The following is a 19,659-nucleotide window of genomic DNA, read 5'->3' as shown; positions in this document are numbered from 1 at the left end:
GGATAAGCGGTTGCAGAGAAAACAAAAAATTTGCATGGACGTACGTATGGACAGACAACCCGAAAAAAATAATGCCAGCGGCGACTTCGTCACCGGAGGCATAAAAACTCCATAGCTTTTGAATATCCAACACATCCTGAAAAGCTCACCTATTTGGGCAGCACCAGGTACCCACCCTCAGCAGAGCCAACTAGTATACGCTAAATCCCATTGACACCATGCCTATGTGATGACATACACACAAAACATTTTGAAAGTAAGTTTTATTTCACACTCAGTGCGGGTTTCATTAATGATACAAGAAAGCAGTTATAAAAAAACAACAAAAAAAAAATAAAAGAAGAATCAGTAATAAATCCTTAGCAGTGATGGTGGGAGGTCATATACGAGTATTATCATTGTTGAAAAGGAAACACTACAATACCCATACAAGGAAGCTACTTGGCTTCATCGTTTCGACTCGACTGACCAAGAGGCAACAAAGAGGTATAGGCAGAGATTAAGGGGATACTTTTATGGTGACCGATTTCACTTCAGTATAAGCTTGCAATGCACATTCGCCTAAATCTCGGCCAAAGCCCGATTCCTTGTAGCCCCCAAATGGGGAAGCAACTTTGTGCTGATTGAAACAATTGACCCAAACTGTACCAACCCTCAACCCATGGGCAACCTGCAGAGCCTTGTTCAGGTCGTTGGTCAACACGGCACCTGCCAGGCCATAACGGCTGTCATTCGCTCGCTTGATGACATCATTCAGAGTTTTAAAAGGTATGATGCTCTGCACAGGTCCAAATATCTCATCCCGTGCAATGGTCATATCATCAGTCACATCAGCAAATACAGTGGGTTGGATGAAGTAGCCAATCTCCCCAAATCGTTTTCCTCCACATAGTAGCTTTGCTCCCTGCTTACACCCTAACTTGATGTTTGACATCACCTTGTTGAATTGGTCCAAATCCACTTGTGGACCTTGTTGTGTGGCCAAATTAAATGGGTCTCCGACTTTACGTTTGTTTGCCAACTCCACACTTTTCTCCACAAACTCGTCGTACACCGGTTCCTGCACAAACGTGCGTGAGCCAGCCGAACAGACCTGCCCCATATTGAAAAACAATGCATCATGAGCCAGCTGTACACTAAAATCTAGATCTGCATCAGGTAGAACGATGCACGGGCTCTTTCCACCGAGCTCCAATGTAACCCGCTTTAGGTTGCTCCGACCAGCTGCCTGTTGGATGAGCCGGCCCACCTCCGTAGAGCCTGTGAAGGACACTTTATCCACATCCATATGTTCAGCAACAGCAGCTCCTGCAGTCACACCAAATCCAGGCACAACATTCACGACTCCAGGAGGAAACTCGGCCTCCTGCACCAGGCTTGCCACATAGAGAGCCGTCAATGGCGTTTGCTCTGCCGGTTTGAGGACTACTGTGTTTCCCATGGCTAAAGCTGGTGCAAGTTTCAAGGCTTGCATCACCAAGGGGAAGTTCCAAGGGATGATCAAGCCACAAACTCCAACTGGCTCAATTTTAGTGAAAGACATGAAATCTCCATCAACTGGGATGGTTTGACCACAAACCTTGTCTGACCAGCCAGCAAAGTACTGGTAAAGCTGGATTGCAAAATCCACATCATTCAGTGCATTAATGTAAGGCTTGCCATTGTCTAGCGTCTCTAATGAAGCGAGATAGACTCGATCGCGATACAAAAGATCTGCAAAACGACGCAGTAGCAGTCCTCGCTCACTTGCATTCATCCGGCACCATGGAGAGCCCTGAGAGAAGGCCTCACGAGCAGCGCGGACTGCAATATCTACGTCAGCACGTGCACCCTCAGCTACTTGTGCAATGACTTGCCCCGTTGTTGGGTTGGTGGTTGGAAACCCCTTACCACTAACAGCGTCGTACCAATCATTGTTGATAAATATCTTCGTATGCTGGACCTCAGGCTGCAGGATGGGAGTGGGATGTGTTGCTGTAGTTGTGCTGCAGTTGGAAGCAACTATGCAAGACCTGGTAAGCCGGTAAACTGAAGCAAATCCAAGCCGCTGCATCCTATAAACATGGGGACACAAGGAAACAAAAATCCAAGGTAAGTACATTGATCAATATTATTTACATACAAAAAAGGACACAACTCTGTTTAATATGCAATATATATAAAACATAAAACTCTTGCAGTTTCATCATGATGTATGTTATTAATAAGGAAGGAAGGAGAACCTGTGTGTACAAACTACCAAACCGAATATATAAAGTCCCAATTCCATACCAAGCATCAAGAAAATTAAATTAACCTGCATCCTCGTAAATTGAACCGAAATAATGACAATTTCAGAATAGAAGTCATCCAATGTCTTGTTTAATATGAGGGTGTCAATAATTACTCATTTTCATTCTAACAACACAAGACATGTCTGTCTGTGTCTGTCTGTCTGTCTCCAACCAGCAATGTGGCTTGGCAGCCCTGTTTTGTTGGGAAATAATAATCTGTGGTTGCAGATTGGCAAATCTGATTCATGTGACCAAGATGCCAACAGTGTTGGAAAGTTCTACGCTGGGGAAGAACGACAGTTAGCAGTTATTCTAGTAAGGACGTGTAACTGAATTTCACCCGTTAGCATTCTTAAAGACGACAATGCACAAATCTGCATTTTTGGGGGGGGGGGAGGGAAATGTTTGCCATTGTTGTTCAAATTAAATTATGCATTGCCAACAAACATTAAAACAACTGGAATACAAGAGTGAAGGTAAGATTGGCATTTATCACTGAGCAGGTAGAAATTGGTTAAGTTTTCAATAAATGATTACAATGTAAAGAAAGACAAGACTCCAATTCATAATTCATAAGCAATTCACAAGACAAGACTCCAAGTCCCATATATGTCCTTATGCTTTGTTTTGCTGAGCACATGCCTTTGTGATTGAAAGACAGAACTCAAACTTTGAGGAAGGGAGAACGAATTAAATAGTGGAACTGGAACTTCACTCAGTAGAGTGCATACCTCCACCAGGCTGAACAATTTACGTTTTGCATCCCGAGAGGACAAATCTGCATCCGGACCTGAACCGATATATAATTATCGGCTTGTTCTCGTCACCCACCCAACTTATCCACGAGGTTTTGTCATAACCCGTCCACAACTTTCATGATATATATATATATATATATATATATATATATATATATATATATATATATATATATATATATATATATATATATATATATATATATATATATATATATATCGTTTTTGACCCCTATCTCAATGATGAAGATTCACTTTAAAAAAGTAATATCTGGATCCAGATCTTCACCAAAATCCTCACTGTAATTCATGGACCAGTGTTTGTTGTGATACTCCTACATTTTTGGGCCAATTACATCCAGACTTGACCCCAATTGGTGTATAGGAATGTTTCTATCTTTGCCGGTGGTTTTGAGAGGGTGAAGGAGAGGGGACGCAAATTCTCCATGTAAATGTGTATCGTGTAGTGCCGCCTCCAGGTGGAGGAGGGTATTACATGTCTCCATTTACAGAACAGTATTCCTATCCCCACGTTTTCCAGTGCAGTGAGGTGTTTTGAGTTATAAGCAGTTGGTATGTTTTTGCTTCATGCATGTAACCTGGGTTAACTGTCAGTTGCCTAATCATCCATCCATTGGGACCATACTCTGCAGACTGTTGGTGCTGCATAAACAGTCTCCTTGGCTATTTGACACAATCCTGAACGGGTCGCCACTCCGACACAAGATACCAGTAAGCTGGCACAAATTTTGATGACCTCGGAAGGATGACAGGCAGAGTCAACCCCACCTGGTATTAATTCAAATCCCACCTGGGAGTGGGATTTGAACTCAGGACCCTCAGATCCCAAGCCCACCACTCTAGCAATTAAGCCAACACCAGGTAGAGTTGCCTACACACACATACCTAAATAAAGGTATGCGTCAGAAGAACGTGTTACATGCTTGGAACAAGATCGCCCAGAGGGTTGGGTACTCTGCTAGTCGAATAAATTCATCCTTGTCACCCACCCAACCTGACCGCCAAGTTTCGTCCGAATCCGTCCACAACTTTTTGAGACATCCTGCTCACAAACAAACAGATGGACAGACAAACACAGGTGAAAACACAACCTCCGTCCACCTTGAGTGGCAGAGGTAATAATGAACATTTTCTTGTTTCCAGCGATACAAATAATATTCCTGCACATACTTGAGACTCAAGGTCAAACTTCTAAAATCATCAATTTCAATCTGAAAATAATCAATTTTCACCCGAATGACCTGAACTTTAAGATTGTCAATTTTAATCTTAATTAAATGGACAATTTGATGTATCCATGGCAATCTTTTGAAAGGAGGGTGGATTTTGCAAGTAGCGTGCTCTGCACCGTGTCTTTTTCTTGTTTTTATGTTTATCGCCTAAAGGTTCACAATTTTAAACAGATCTTCACGAAACTTCACTACATGGTAAAGTTCGTCATAAGTTACCTTTTGTTTGAGGTCAAAAGGTCAAAAGTCAACACATGCCAAAGGTCAAAAAAAATTTGTCAAGCTTCTAAAATCCTCAATTTTCATCCAATTGACTTGAAATTTGAAGAGAATTTATATTTTTGGTCACTGAATTCAACCACCGATGATTTTTGTGGTTAACATACAGTAAGCCAAAAGGTCATCAACTTAAGTGGGATTTCTAAAATCCTCAATTTTCATCCGATTGACTTCAAATTTGAAGAGGATTTTCAAATCAGCTCACTGAATACAACCACCAATTATTTTTGAGGTCAAATTTGTTTTATGGATTTCGCAAGTATCGTGCTATGCACGACATCTTTCTTGTTTGTTTGTATGTCAATTGACTGCAGGTCACAATTTCAAACCGATCTTCATGAAAGTTCACCACCTGGTAGCGTTCATCATAAGAAGCCTATTGATTTTGAGCTGAAAAGGTCAACATAGGCCAAAGGTCAACAACTTTGTCGAATTTCTGAAATCATCACATAGAGTTGAAATTTGTACAGGGTTTGCATATCACATCAATGAATTCAACCACCAATTATTTTGAGGGTAATGTGGCCAAAGGTCAACAACTTGGGTACGATTTCCAAAACCTTCCATTTTCATCCCATTGACATGAAATTTGAAGAGGATTTGCATATAGTCACCAAATTCAACGAACAAGTATTTTTGAGGTCAACATAGGCCAAAAGGTCAACAAAGGCGAAATTATAGATTAATATAGGCCTAATTTCTAAAATTGTCAATTTTCATCTGATCGACTTGACATTTCAAGAGGATTTGCATATTTGGTGATCAAGTACAATGCCCAATTATTTTTAAGGCCAAATTTGTTTTATGGATTTTACAAATGTGCTATTCACAACATCTGTTTGTCTGCGTGCATGACATCTCAAAAAGTTATGGACGGAATCAGATGAAACTTTGTGGACAAGATGCGTGTGTGACAATGACAAGGAAGCATTGATTCAATTTTGGTGAAGATCCGAATTCGGATCCAATAACTTTTTCAGCGATTCCTCACCATTGAGGGATAGGGCTAAAACAAATATATATATATATATATATATATATATATATATATATATATATATATATATATATATATATATATATATATATATATATATATATATATATATATATATATACATACATATAGATTGTTATAGATTTCCACCAGTTCGGTGTGCGCACGACCTTTTCAGCTCAATCCAGGCCGCAGGTCCACCGAACGTGACAATCTAGTCGTAGCTTCCGGACAAACGCCGAAACCCAGCTACGGGTGTTTTTAATACACCATAAACCAGGCAACTATTCTGTCCACGCACTACAGGGTCAATCTCCGAATTATCGATATACCTATTCGCGCAAACAGAAATGCCGGGAGTTTATACCTCGACGGGGCCTGCACGAAAAAGAGCTGCTTAAGCGGCTCGTTCCGTATGCGAATGCCGAGCGGTTTTAATTCGCCAGATCCTGTCGGACCAGATTATTTTATCGGCTTTGTAATCAGCCAGCTAATGACCCGAACGCATCATGGCAGTCAATGGAGAAAGTGACGCAACAAGCGGGTTGACATTCAAACAATATGGTGTTTATTTTCACCCAGCACATAAGCAGTCAACGGGGGAATAGGGGATAAGACACGAGCAAAAGCCTACAGCCGATGTCTATTAGGCAATGTACATACAGTCACTTAATAACTATTATACTTAAGGACAAGGCGCCACAGACTTTCATGCAAAACCCAAGAAAGAAAGAACCGGGCTCGTGAGCCTTTAATCTACTCAGGGCCGGGATGACCGGAACAGGCCCTGAGAGACCGGGCCGGCTACCTGGCCACCCTCGTGGTGACTCGATGGGTCCTTTTTATCGGCGACCCCTGGTGTCTCCGTTCGGCCTGGTGCGTCGCGAACGCACCAGTCGCTTGGGCGGCTTGACGAGCAGCTTGTACGGTGGTTCTCGGTCGTCCGGCCTTCACTGCGGCCTGGCCAAGCCGACGACGCGCTGGAGGAGCGAACGGGTCTCGACCCCGGCTTCCTGCTGGCAACCCTTCCACTCCGAACTTCAACGGCTCAACTCCTGCCGGTGGCTCGGCGTCTTTCCAACTGTGGTTAGCCAAATTGGTTAGCGCACCTCTACCACGACATTACACCAACGGCTCTCAACTAACCGCTCTACAACCCAGCCAATAACTGCCGGTTTCGGCGAGCGAACGCGGCTTTTTATAGCCCCAAGGGGAGGGGCCGCTGTGGGCTTCGCCACCCGAAATCAGCGCCCTCCCCCTTTTCACCTTTGAACCTTCACTCAGGCTGGATCCGCCCCTCTCACTTCCGATTGGCCAGCTTCTTCAGAGGGTAAGGCCTCTCTGATCCGTTTTGCAAGTCATGCTTGCACGCAGACGTGGTTGAAATCACCGGCTTCACGCGGACGTGGTAGAAATCGCCATCAAACGCGGACGTGGGTTGTCGTTGTTGTTGTTATTGTTTTATTGTTAAAATAAAAGATAGAGAAAGAATAACGGCTAACTCAAAGATGCACAGCCCTGCACACAAATAATTCCCTTTATACATACATCGGTGGGGAAATCTAACCTGGAACACACACTTACCGAAATAACTGACCTCTGGGGAACCTGACTAGTGTTCTGTGAATTTCCACAACCGTAACACTACCCCCTCCCCTTTTTAGACTCGTCCCGAGTCGTCAAATTTTCGTGTGCCTTCATGTGCAAGTTCTCCCCTATAGTACAGTAGATCAAGTCAACATTTCACCAGAATCGTTCAAAATGTGAAAACTGGTACACATGACTACTTTTATATGCTCTTTCATATAAGAGCAGGACACACATGATCAGACTACAATTACGGCCGCCATCTTGAATTTCAAAATGGCCACCACCGAAAACTATTTTGACGATATCTTGTTCACAAAGAGGCCTAAGCACTTGAATAAAGAGTCTAATCCAACGTTTTCACACACAAGGAATCCAATAAACACACTTATAATGCTCCATTTTCAGTCTTTCTGCTTTAAAATCGAAATGAGACCCTTTCATAAACAACTAAATACAGTAGACTTGGCGCAAGTCGTCACCATCGGGACCGAGAAAAAAGTGACGACTTGCGCGTATGCGAACATTCATGATGACTGTGGGGTGAAGGATGAAGTTGTGCGTGGCCTGGACACGTACGTGTGAGAGGGCGCAACAATCTCTAAGCCGGCTATTGTACCAAAAGGGAAACACAATCCTCGGGGCATAGGTGGGGGTTCATTGGTTAGTTGGAAAGTGATAAAGCAAAGATGGAATTCATTAATCACTTTATCAAAAGTAAAGATAATGAACAACTGTAAGACAACTCATATACCGTCGGCTGTTAGAATTCATTCATTGGAATGAATGTAGAATGAGTTTTCATATGGAATGAAAACTCATATACCATCGACAAATTACATGACACAGTCATCGTGATGACTACCACTCAATACCTAATTGATAGTGAGTGTGGTGATGTACAAAACGAGCAAATATAAAACCATGATCGGACTTCAACACAAAGCTCGATCGATCCTTTACTCCTTTGCCAGAGACTGCATTGCGCAGCTTGTCTACCTCTTCTGATGCATGTGGGACGGCGCGCTGACTGAGCTGAACTCAGCACAGTTATAAATAGCCCGCGCATCACGATTCCATGAACTCGGGCTTCTCACGAGGTAGCAGTTCCGTGTGATAATTTACTTGAGTTTGCATTACGCAGGAACGGACAACATCTGACGACTTAGACGAAGTGACGACTTAGAGATGACAACTTACAGACTTTATTCAAAGTCTGTAAGTCGATAAATTAGATAAATTCGGGACTTTTTGACGCTGCCGACTTAGGCGAAGTGACGAGTTACACGCTGCCGACTTACGCCTAGTCTACTGTACTTAAAAGTGTTTGCTCGATGTTTGATATCTAAATGCTATGAGCATGTAGAAATGGCTTTATCCAATTTAATTTTCAATAATATGGAATAGGCAAAGCCTAGAAGCGAACGTAGAATTCTTCTTACATTACCTATAACTTGTTCACAACTGTATACTTGCCAACGATACCGTGGTACATGTAAGCGCTGCACAGCTGATGATTTTGACAGATCTGAGGTCAGTCAGGTGCATAACAGACGATGCTGCAATTTCCGGTTACTTCCGCCTGGATTTGGGATCAGCGATCAAATAATGTAAATCATGATTAAAAATTATTTTTTGATGATGCGGGAGATATCTTTATTAAAATCAGTGGAGGAAATGTACACCATGTCTGATATTTGGGTCTTTCATGTCTTCGACGATGCCTTTATCTTCCAGCATGCATCATTCCCCATGACAAAAAAAACCGGAAGCAAAAAAAAACTGGAAGCAAAAGGGTCATAGCCAACGACACAGATTCCAAATTGCCATGGTATTGTGTTGTTGTTGTTTCCTATTCCCTCATGTGCACGCGTTAAGTAATATTCACAAGATAGACATAAAACCCAATCGTGTTTATACACCGCATAGTGTTTAAAAAAAACCGGAAGCAAAAGGGTCATAGCCAACGACACGGATTCCAAATTGCCAGGGGTATCGTGTTGTTGTTGTTTCCTATTCTCTCATGTGCACGCGTTAAGTATGAAGCTCACTGCGTTCGCTATAATGTTTTGAAAGGTGTTATAATTCTAAGAGTCTGTCTGTCATTCGCTCTGAAACTAGGGTCCACGGTCGTTCCAGCTGTCAGTCGATCCATGCGTTCCAGAGAACGTCCCTGTGCGTGGGTCAATCACTATCACTCTTTACATGCATGAATATGATCTGTATTGCAATTGATGAAATAAAAATCAGTTGCTGTCTGAAAATAATGAGATGTATGCATGTATAAGCAGAAATACATGTTGTAAATTGTAATAGTGGTGGACTAACATTTCCCTCCCCCCTTTTTTTCAGGACATTTGATACGGTGATACCATTGCACTGACATGCTATAACGATGTCCAAAAAGTGCAATGCAATCGATGCTGGTGAAGGTGCATCTTCTAAAAGACAATGCCCAGAGAAAACAGCCTTGATTGACTGGAAATTGTGTGCAATTTGCCAACAGGACACCGAAGAAAAGCTTGTTAATCCCAGCATACCTACATATAGAGATAGTGATAAAGAATGCGGCTACAAACTATTTGCTGAGAATATTTTTGGAGTTTCATAAAATTGATGCCTAAAGGCCCAGTCACACCTTGACGTTTTAGCCAGCTTATGCCGATTTTTGAAAAATTTGTCTAAAACGCTGGCACACGTCGAATACATTATGGATAAGTTTTGGAAACATTGAGAGCACGCTGAAAAACACTGCCATACATCGTAGTACGCTGGCTTTCATCGTTGTACTTTGCGGTTGTCCTCAAATTTTAGCATGCTTGAAATTTTACGACTTATGCCAGAGTATGACTCACAAGTTCCGCTACGCTGGCCATAAGTTGTAGGCACGTTATGCGATCGTTGACACACGTTACTTGTAAGTTAATCATAAGTGTAAACACGTCGAGGTAATGTTTAGCGTCAGTGTTCCAGACTCCCTGTTTTGTTTTTTCTTCTTCGGTATGACGGTGATGTTGACACTTCGATTTCTAGTGTGGTTATAATATAATATAATTAATAAGCTGCCGCTCAACGATTTAAATCATAACTGCACTTGAAATCGAAGTGTCATCACCGGCATACCGAAGGAAAAAAAAAAAAAAAACCAGGGAGTCTGGAACACTGACGCTAACCATTACCTTGACGTGTTTCGACTTATGAGTAACTTACAAGTAACTTTTGTTGATGTGTGCCAACGATCGCATATCGTGCGTACAACTTATTCCCATCGCATGCGGAACATCTGAGGCATATGGCAAGTACGTCATAAAATTTTTAACACGTTTAAAATTTCAAGATGTACTCCACTTACTACGACGTATGATGGCGTACTTTACCGTTCTATTCACGTATACAAAACTTACCCATACCGTATTTGACGTGCACCAGCGTTTTAGACGCATTTTTCAGAGGTCGGCATATGCTGGCAAGATCGCCAAGGTGTGACTGCGATGTTGACACTTCCATTTCTCTGGTGGTTATGATTTGAATCATTGTGCGGCAGCCTTTTAATAGGCTACGCCACGTGATCGTCGGCGATACGTGCAGCGTGCTATGCATAAGTTAGACTATCGTTGGGCATAGGTTGTGAACGCCGACAACAGGCTAAGCATTCATTGGTATAAGTTATCTATAAGACAACGAAACGTTCTGTGTCCGTCACTAATATGTTATACATACGACCAACTCGTTATGAATACGTCCGAATCTTTAAAAAAAAAAAAAACATCAAAAGTTCAGCGTAAGCCAGCGTTTTACATACATTGTGATACGTTGCCATTGCTGGCTAAAACGTCAAGGTGTGACTGGGCCTTCAGCAGAGGATATTGACATCGTGAAGTGGGACAGTGGAGATGGCATTGAAGCCACACTCAGAACAAACCAGGCAGTATGGTACAAAAGCTGCAGAAACAGGTTTGACAAACAAAAGCTCCAACGTGCTCAGAAAAAGATGTCAAAAGAAAACCTGGAATTTGAGTCAAGTCCTGTTAAGACCAGGCGACGCAGCATGGGTTCAATGGCAAGGACATCTAATTGTTTCTTTTGTGAAGAAGATGATACAAATAAGTATCTCCATGACGCAAGGACTGACAAAATTGATATTCGAGTTTGTCCATATGCACATGTGTTACAAGATAGGAAACTGTTGGGAAAGCTCTCTGAAGGTGACATGCATGCCATAGATGCGAGGTATCATCTATCATGTCTGACTTCCGTCACCAACCGTGTGCGAAAACATAATGCTCAGCATGTAAGACACACCCAAAGCACGAAAGTCTAATACTTGGTGAGCTAGTTTCGTACATAGAAGAATTCCGCCAAGATGAAACGTTGCCAGTCTTCAGATTGTCAGATATGGGGCGACTTTACGAGTCCAGATTAAGAGAAGAAGATCCAGACTTTTCTGGAAAGGTAAATACAACACGATTGAAGGAGAGTCTGTTGTGCTTAATCCCAGATATGAGAGCTCAAACTCGAGGAAGAGATGTGGTCCTCATGTTTAATTGCGACATTGGAGAAGCGATTAAAATAGCTTGCTCCAACAATGATGATGCAATCCACTTAGTGCCTGTCACAGTGCGTCGCTAAGTTATCCACACAAGAGAAGGAGCTATGTAGCACACAAGATACCAATGTCATCTCTTCCCAAGAGTGCAACATAGAATCTTCTCTAGCTCCATGCAACCATGAAGAAGCCGATACAAGGTTATTCTTGCATGCTCTCCATTGTGCACAAAAATGCCATCACAGAATCCTGATCAGGTCAGTCGACACTGATGTTGTTGTCCTTGCAATTGCCATATTTCACGCTTTATCCCTTGACGAACTATGGGTTGCATATGGAGTCAAGAAACACCACAGGTTAATACCGGCTCACACGATTGCAAACAGTCTTGGTGAAAATAAGGCCAAAGCTCTTCTGTTCTTCCATGCCTTCACTGGCTGTGACACATCATCGTCATTCAGTGGTATTGGGAAGAAAACCGCTTGGGACACCTGGACCAATTCCCCTGATATAACGGCAATTTCTTGAGTTTATCCCAAGAGCCTTCATCAGTCTCAGATGAGAATGTGCGTCAACTGGAAAGGTTCGTCATATGTCTTTATGATAGAACCAGTGAATGCACCACGGTGAATCAGGCAAGGAAGCTTCTGTTCGCGAAAGGAAGACAAATAGATCGCCTACCCCCCACAAAGGCAGCCCTCATGGAACATATCAAGAGGTCGACATACCAGGCAGGACACATCTGGAGCCAAGCGCTGATATCTAAAGGCCCAGTCACACCTTGACGTTTTAGCCAGCAATGGCAACGTATTAAAATGTATGTAAAACGCTGGCCAACGTTGAACTTTTGATGTTTTTTTTTTTAAAGATTTGGACGTATTCATAACGACTTGGTCTTATGCATAACGTATTAGTAACGGACACAGAACGTTTCGTTGTGTTATAGATAACTTATACCAACGAATGCTGAACCTGTTGTCGGCCTTCACAACCTATGCCCAACGATAGTCTAACTTATGCATAGCGCTGCACGCATCGCCGACGATGACGTGGCGTAGGTTATGAAAAGGCTGCCGCACAACGATTCAAATCATAACCTCCGCAGAAATGGAAGTGTCAACATCGCAGTCACACCTTGGCGATCTTGCCAGCATATGCGGACCTCTGAAAAATGCGTCTAAAACGCTGGCGCACGTCGAATACGGTATGGGTAAGTTTGGTATACGTGAATAGAACGCTAAAGTACGCTATCATACGTCTTGTAATTTTAAACATGTTGAAAATTTTACGACGTACTTGCCGTATGACACACGCTCCGCATGCGATGGGAATAAGTTGTACGCACGATATGCGATCTTTGACACACATCGATACACGTTACTTGTAAGTTACTCATAAGTCGAAACACGTCAAGGTAATGGTTGGCGTCAGTGTTCCAGACTCCCGGGTTTTTTTTTTCTTCGGTATGACGGTGTTCAGTGTACAGTGTGGATATGATTTAAATCGTTGAGCGGCAGCCTATTAATTATATTATAACCGCACTAGAAATCGAAGTGTCAAAATCACCATCATACCGAAGGAAGAAAGAAAAAAAAAAAAACTAAAAAAAACAAAAAAAACAGGAAGTCTGGAACACTGACGCCAACCATTACCTTGATGTGTTTCGACTTATGAGCACCTTACAAGTAACGTGTGTTGATGTGTGTCACCGATTGCGTAACGTGAGTACAACACGTAACTCATAGGTTAGAAATAAGTTTCGGGTATGCTAAACATTACCTCGACCTGTTTCGACTTATGAGTAACTTACAAGTAACGTGTGTTGACGTGTGTCAACGATCGCGTGACGTGCTTACAACTAATGGCCAGCGTTATGCGGAACGTGCAAGTCATATGCTGGCATAAGTCTTAAAATTTCAAGCATGGAAAAGTTGAGGACAACCGAAAAGTACAATGTTTAAAGCCAGCGTACAATGACGTATGGCAGTGTTTTTCAGCGTACTCTCAATGTTATCAAAACTTACCCATAACGTATTCGACGTGTACCAGCGTTTTAGACAAATTTTCCAAAAATCGGCATAAGCTGGCTAAAACGTCAAGGTGTGACTGGGCCTTAAGCAGCAGTTACCAAGACCATGCGACTGGGGATGGACGAAGAACGCCATTGAACAGTGGATACCTTTCTGGACAGCACTTGCTGAGGCAGCCAAATCCTGCACAGAGCTGATCAAGTGCGGCTGCAAAAAGACATGCAGACCACCATGCAAATGTTTCTGTGAATCTCTCCCGTGCACTGAACCTTGCCATTGTGCAGGAACATGGAATCAGACAGATTGAAGTCAGAACTGTATCTAGACCAGATGAACTATACTTGGGACAGTGTATATGTCATTTTAAAGCAGAAAGACTGACAATAGAGCATTTTAAGTTTGTTTATTGGATTCCTTGTGTGTGAAAACATTGGATTAGACTCTTTATTCATTTTGCTAGGTCTCTTGGTGCCCGAGATATCGTAAAATATTATTTTCGGGGATGGCCATTTTGAAATTCAAGATGGCGGCCGTAAATGTATTCTGATCAGGTGTGTCCTGCTCTTATATGAAAGAACATAAAAATGGACATGTATGCCAATTTTCACACTTTTTTTTTTCATAATCTGAACGATTTTTCTTGAATCTACTGTACTACGAGTACGATTTACCTTCGGATCCCTGAGTGCGACATTTGGTGTATCCGTGTCCCAAAAGCAAATAACCTATGGGCTGTGTAACGAACTAAACAAACTCAGTCGTACAGACAACTTATCTAAAATTGCTGGCACTACCACAAACATGCAGGGGGAGCAAAACTCATGTACAATTTTACTTATCCTTAACCTTATAAATTTACACTAACCACGGCCCAAGCCTGATTGACTCTGTGGGAAAAAGGGGCATGGCAAATATTATTCAGTTTGTGAGGGTGAGCGCCCCCGCAGCTGAGGTCGGATGTCTTCGGGGCCTGTTCAAAAGGCCCCGTTGTCTGTCAAAGAACCTTTTTCATGTCTTCAGCTGCTGGAGGCAACTCACCCCAACCCAGCATGCCATATGCCATTTGAAGAGGGTAGCCAGGCTGCCCAAATGCAGTCTCTGGCTCCCTATGCAGGGATAAGAAGGTAGCCGGCTGCCCAATGCAGTCCCAGGCTTCCGCCTTGGAATGAACACAAGAAGCAGTGAACACTAACACAGGGAGGTAGCCGGCTACCCAATGCAGTCCCAGGCTCCTCCCTGAAGTGAACGGAATGTATTGATGCAGAAACACAAGTACAGGGAGGCAGCCGGCTGCACAATGCAGTCCCAGGCTCCTCCCTGCGATTAACTGGATGGACATGGACGCAAGCAAAACACGGTGCACAGGCTGCTCAATGCAGTCCCCGTGATGTAGCTGCCTGCAGGGCAGTCCTTGCAAGACGGAAGATCCTGGCGCACATGGTGATGGATGGAATACAGGGGCAAATGCAAGACACAAGGGCTAGCAGGCATGAGGTTAAGGCAGAGGCAGGCAGACAAGGCATGGCGAGGCGAGGCCGGAACAAGCCGCTGTAGCACAAACAGGCGGTAGGTGAAGCTAGCCGGCCTCTCGCCTCGTTCTGGAGGTTCGTGGAGGGAGTGCGGTGGTGCTGGCCACTCGGAAGGCGGTCTCGGACCTACCCTACGGTCTCTACCATGTGGTGAAGTTTCGTGAAGATCGGTTTAGAATTGTGACCGGTAGGCGACAGACAGAGACAGATTAACAAAAATCATCTGACCAATATACTTGACCATCTATATTTTGTAAGTAACAAACAAACAGAGAGAAAAGGGGTGAAAACATAACCTCCTTCACCTCCGGTGGCAGAGGTAAAAAGCCAACAGATTTTTTTTCCTGTCATGTTTTTATTAATCATCATTATTATTATTATTGTAAGAGTAAGGCTCACATAATAGCAAGACATAAATTCCTGCATTGGCAGCAATACATCTAATGGTGAATTACAATATCCAACTGACAAGAATCACTTTGTAAATCTTCGGTTGATGGAAATGGAGTTACACCCGAGAGGTGTTTACGTATTGTGCTGTTGCAAGTCCAGTAAGAAACTTTCGTTCCAAACCATGACTGCTTGTTAATGAGATGGCTTTATGATGGGATTTTTACACAATGGACGGGTAATTACCTTGGAGAAAAAAAAAGAAGTTAAATTTCAATATTATAAGCTTTGGTAAGACCAAGTGACTCAGACCGTTTTTAAGCTCAAGGAATTAAATGTTGAAATCAAATTTTCAATTAAACGGATCCATCAGGTTTTATGATGTACAGTATTTATTTCTTAATTGTGTTTTAAACAAATTTAAGTATCAAAGTTTAAATGCCAAAACTGGGTTTTAAGTATCTTGATGTTTTTTGTGGCAAAGGATTTCAATGGTTTTATCACTTTTTTTTTTTTTTTTGCAAATCCTTTTGCTTTTTCAAGGTGTGATGTCATTATAGTGTCATATCTAATAATTACCTCCTAAACAAACAAAAAAATCCCTGTTACATTGATTTCATAGTACATTATGATGTTATACTGTAACTTCAAATATTCAAACACAGAATCAAATCGTGGTTTTATTTCTGTCACTGCAATAATGTCATATTGTCAACATAGACCACATATCAAGCATGACAAATGCTTGACATACATGGTTGGGTCAGAAGTCGCAATCAATTACGAGGGGGGTTAGCTTGGAGACGGCGGTACGAGGGGGTTAGCTTGGAGACGGCGGGACGAGGGGGTTAGCTTGGAGACGGCGGGACGAGGGGGTTAGCTTGGAGACGGCGGGACGAGGGGGTTAGCTTGGAGACGGCGGGACGAGGGGGTTAGCTTGGAGACGGCGGGGTTATGGGTGATGCAGAAACAGGGAACATGAAGTGGAGGAATGCTGAAGAAGGGGGGACACATTGGAGGGGTGGGTTGAAAGGATGTGGGCTTGTAGGAGATGTGGAGGAGGGTATCGACATGGAGGGGTTTGACACCGTAAAAGAACGTGAAGAGGATAACTTGATGACACCATTTTTCTCTCCCCAGTCAGCGGGGCAATTACAGAGAAATCCTAAATCTTCCAAACCCATGGAGTTTGTCAGTGCTTTATCCTTTAAATGTTGATGGTCAAGCAAGGAAACAGCACCTAACACTGTTTTTTTGAAGACTTTGGTCCGACTTGACCCACCGACCTCCCAGACTCAGAGCAGCCGCTGCAACCATAATGCGACAGAGTCTCGCCACCGAACATCACAAAGCATTCCTACATCAGGGTGGCATTTCTTCACCCTTGGCACCACCAGACACTGTTTACATGTGACATTCGTTTGGAATGTTCATTTGTTTTTATCGCTGGAAAATACAAATATTCATCGCAGCTGCTTTCATCAATCAACACAAGCCGAATGGAAAACAAGATATACTCTCAACTTTCCTCGTCATTCACAAGTTCTCTCTACTTTTCCTTTCCTCCAACAAGTATTCCCAATCATGTTAGCCACTTTACCTGCAATCACACCTGTCAATGGTATCCAAATCCAAAACTTATCCCCCCCCCCCCCAAGAAAATATGAAAAAAAAAATTAAGTTCATGGTCGGAAGAGCAACAGATTCCCCAAAGTAAACAAATCCAGGTTGTCAGCGATGGATGACAAGGTGTCAAAGTTTGTGGAGTTCGTTTAATGTTGAAGCAGAGTCACTGAATCTCGAACAGTGTGGACAAGTCGATGATTCGGCGTCGATGTCCAGACGGACATGTTCAACCATTTGCAGCACCTGCACAATGGTCCATTTACACTAGAACTAGTTAACGGAACCGTTTGTCTAATCAATCATCATACCGATCATCCTGACATCATGGTGCACAGATAACACACACACTTACGTTTGAGCCGTCTCGCCTGGGTTCGATTCCCAACCCAGCTACAAACCGTCCGATTGGTGTTCACTTGAGGTATGTATCACCTGTATGCATCACCCGGGGTATGGGATTGCAGGCTCGAGTATCCTGTAATCTTCATCGTTGAGTACAACTTAACTTTTAACACCAACTATCAAAGCTCCTCAATCAAAGAATCGCAAAGCACGTTAAGCCGGGTGTCCCATGTGCTAGCATTAGCCGCTGGATGATAAACGTCCCACGGTGGCTTCTGATGAAGAGGAGGCGAGCTATCGCCGGCACCAGGAACAAATCACAAATTCCTGCCGTAACCTGCAGGGGGCCTGCATCATCGGCACAGCCGCCGTTATCCCATGCCAGCAATGATTCAACCGACAAATCAGGTGACTACACCCGAGGAGCAGCAGCAACGCAGAATCAATCATGGAGATACACACAAAGGTCAACGGGGGGGGGACGACATGGTGGTTTTCGTTGTGACATTACACGAAACTGAGGAAAAAGAAAACTGGATCGTTGCGCAGATGGTCGATCAGTTTAAAGGTCTCTGACCCCGCAAGGAATTATGTAACAACCATCAGTTGGAAGCTGAGGGAACGAATCATCGGTCGAGACAGGTCGTCAAGCTCGATGGAAACGCAGCACGGATAACCTCGACGTTCGAGTGACCCACCTGCACGTTCGATGGTGATGGAGCAAATCGGGTCGCAGAGCGAGCTCGTCGGTCCAGATTCCACGTGACGCCTGACAATAAACCGTGAGGGGGGAGTAACTCCGCAACAATGTACGAACCAACGCGACGCAGAGAGCGGGGAATGCGCTGCAGTGTCCTCCACGATCAGTCTGATTGGGAAACGAATCGGGGGTGATGCTGCCCGCCGGAAATGGAGCGACAACAACCGATGAAAAAAAAACAACTCACAGGAATCTGAGCTGCCGATAAGCCCCGCCTTCTCCCATCGTTAGACCACGCCTTCTCCCATCGTTAAACCACGCCTTCCTTCAGTCTTCATCCGACTACCCCCATTCCCACGAGCTTCCACAGGCGAGGAGGCGATGTGGACGAAAGGCTAGAGGTCGAGGACGTAGGTGGGGGGGGGGGCGGGTTGTTGAACGTGTCATCCCCCCCAAAAAACCCAACGCCCCGTCCTTTCATTCAGCTTTGAGTTACGCCACGCCCATCACTCAGATTCGACTTACGCCCCGCCCAGCTTGGCGCGATCGTGCACGTTCCTCATTCAAAACACGTGACGGGCGAGTCTCGGTCAGTCGCGCGCACGTTCAGCTTGTATTCCGGCTCCAGGAAGGTCGACCACTTCTTCCTTCTCCGCACTGTGTCCCAATTTGCATTCGTCACATCTGATGCAACTCGTACTGTGGATCATTGGACTTGAAAGGGTTTTTTTTTTCTCCCAAGTTCGTGTCCATAATGAAATTCAGTAGATTCCGTTATATGCACGAAGAGAATGTTTAAGGCAAACCTTATTCATTACATCGTTTGAAGGAAAGATCAGGAATCGGGGCCTTCCATTTATTACGTACTTGCAAATACCACTTGTCACTTTGATGACAGGAATACTTAAGGGGTGGGGAGAAAAACAGAGGGGAAAGAAAGGTATGGGGGGGGAAGGGGAGGGGAGAAAAACAGGGGAAAGAGAAGTATAGGGGGAGGGGAGGGGAGAAAAACAGAGGGGAAAGAGAGGTATGGGGGGGGAAGGGGAGGGGAGAAAAACAGGGGAAAGAGAGGTATAGGGGAGGGGGAGGGGAGAAAAACAGAAGGGAAAGAGAGGTATGGGGGGAGGGGGAGGGGAGAAAAACAGAAGGGAAAGAGAGGTATGGGGGGGGGGAAAGGGGAGGAAAACAGGGGAAAGAGAGGTATAGGGGGAGGGGAGGGGAGAAAAACAGAGGTGAAAGAGAGGTATGAGAGAAACAGAGAGGGGAGAAAAACAGAGGGGAAAGAAAGGTATGGGGGGAGGGGAGAAAAACAGAGGGGAAAGAGAGGTATGGGGGGAGGGGAGCAAAACAGA

At 43.8% G+C, this 19,659-nt stretch overlaps 1 protein-coding gene and 1 long non-coding RNA gene across 5 annotated transcripts in view; one reads left to right on the top strand and one right to left on the bottom strand.

Annotated features, from left to right (window-relative positions):
* LOC147015328 (uncharacterized) overlaps positions 1-14,315 on the top strand; it is a 28,086-nt gene extending 13,771 nt beyond the window's left edge. Inside the window, exon 2 of the long non-coding RNA XR_015050291.1 lies at positions 9,497-14,315. This is a non-coding gene — a long non-coding RNA (uncharacterized LOC147015328). The remainder of the gene's footprint in view (positions 1-9,496) is intronic.
* LOC147015327 (aldehyde dehydrogenase family 1 member B1, mitochondrial-like) lies at positions 249-18,709 on the bottom strand. Of its 4 annotated transcripts, none has more exons than XM_085849996.1 (2): positions 18,555-18,709; positions 249-2,054 (listed from the first exon to the last, which is right to left on the bottom strand). In XM_085849996.1, the coding sequence occupies exons 1-2, from the start codon at positions 18,590-18,592 to the stop codon at positions 500-502; spliced, it is 1,593 nt and encodes a 530-aa protein (XP_085706122.1). In that variant the 5' UTR covers positions 18,593-18,709; the 3' UTR covers positions 249-499. The 4 variants fall into 4 exon arrangements, with proteins under 4 accessions (XP_085706122.1, XP_085706123.1, XP_085706124.1 ...); XM_085849997.1 differs by having other exon boundaries at positions 18,306-18,570; XM_085849998.1 differs by lacking the exon at positions 18,555-18,709 and adding an exon at positions 17,618-17,896.
* Positions 18,710-19,659: the final 950 nt, after the last annotated feature.

The sequence above is a fragment of the Eptatretus burgeri genome, chromosome 12 (assembly GCF_056783735.1).
Source record: "Eptatretus burgeri isolate ZD-2024b chromosome 12, Ebu_testis_v1, whole genome shotgun sequence".
NCBI classification, from domain to species: Eukaryota; Metazoa; Chordata; class Myxini; order Myxiniformes; family Myxinidae; genus Eptatretus; species Eptatretus burgeri.
Note: the sequence above shows the minus strand (reverse complement) of the source record. Positions and strands in the feature narration are given on the sequence as shown.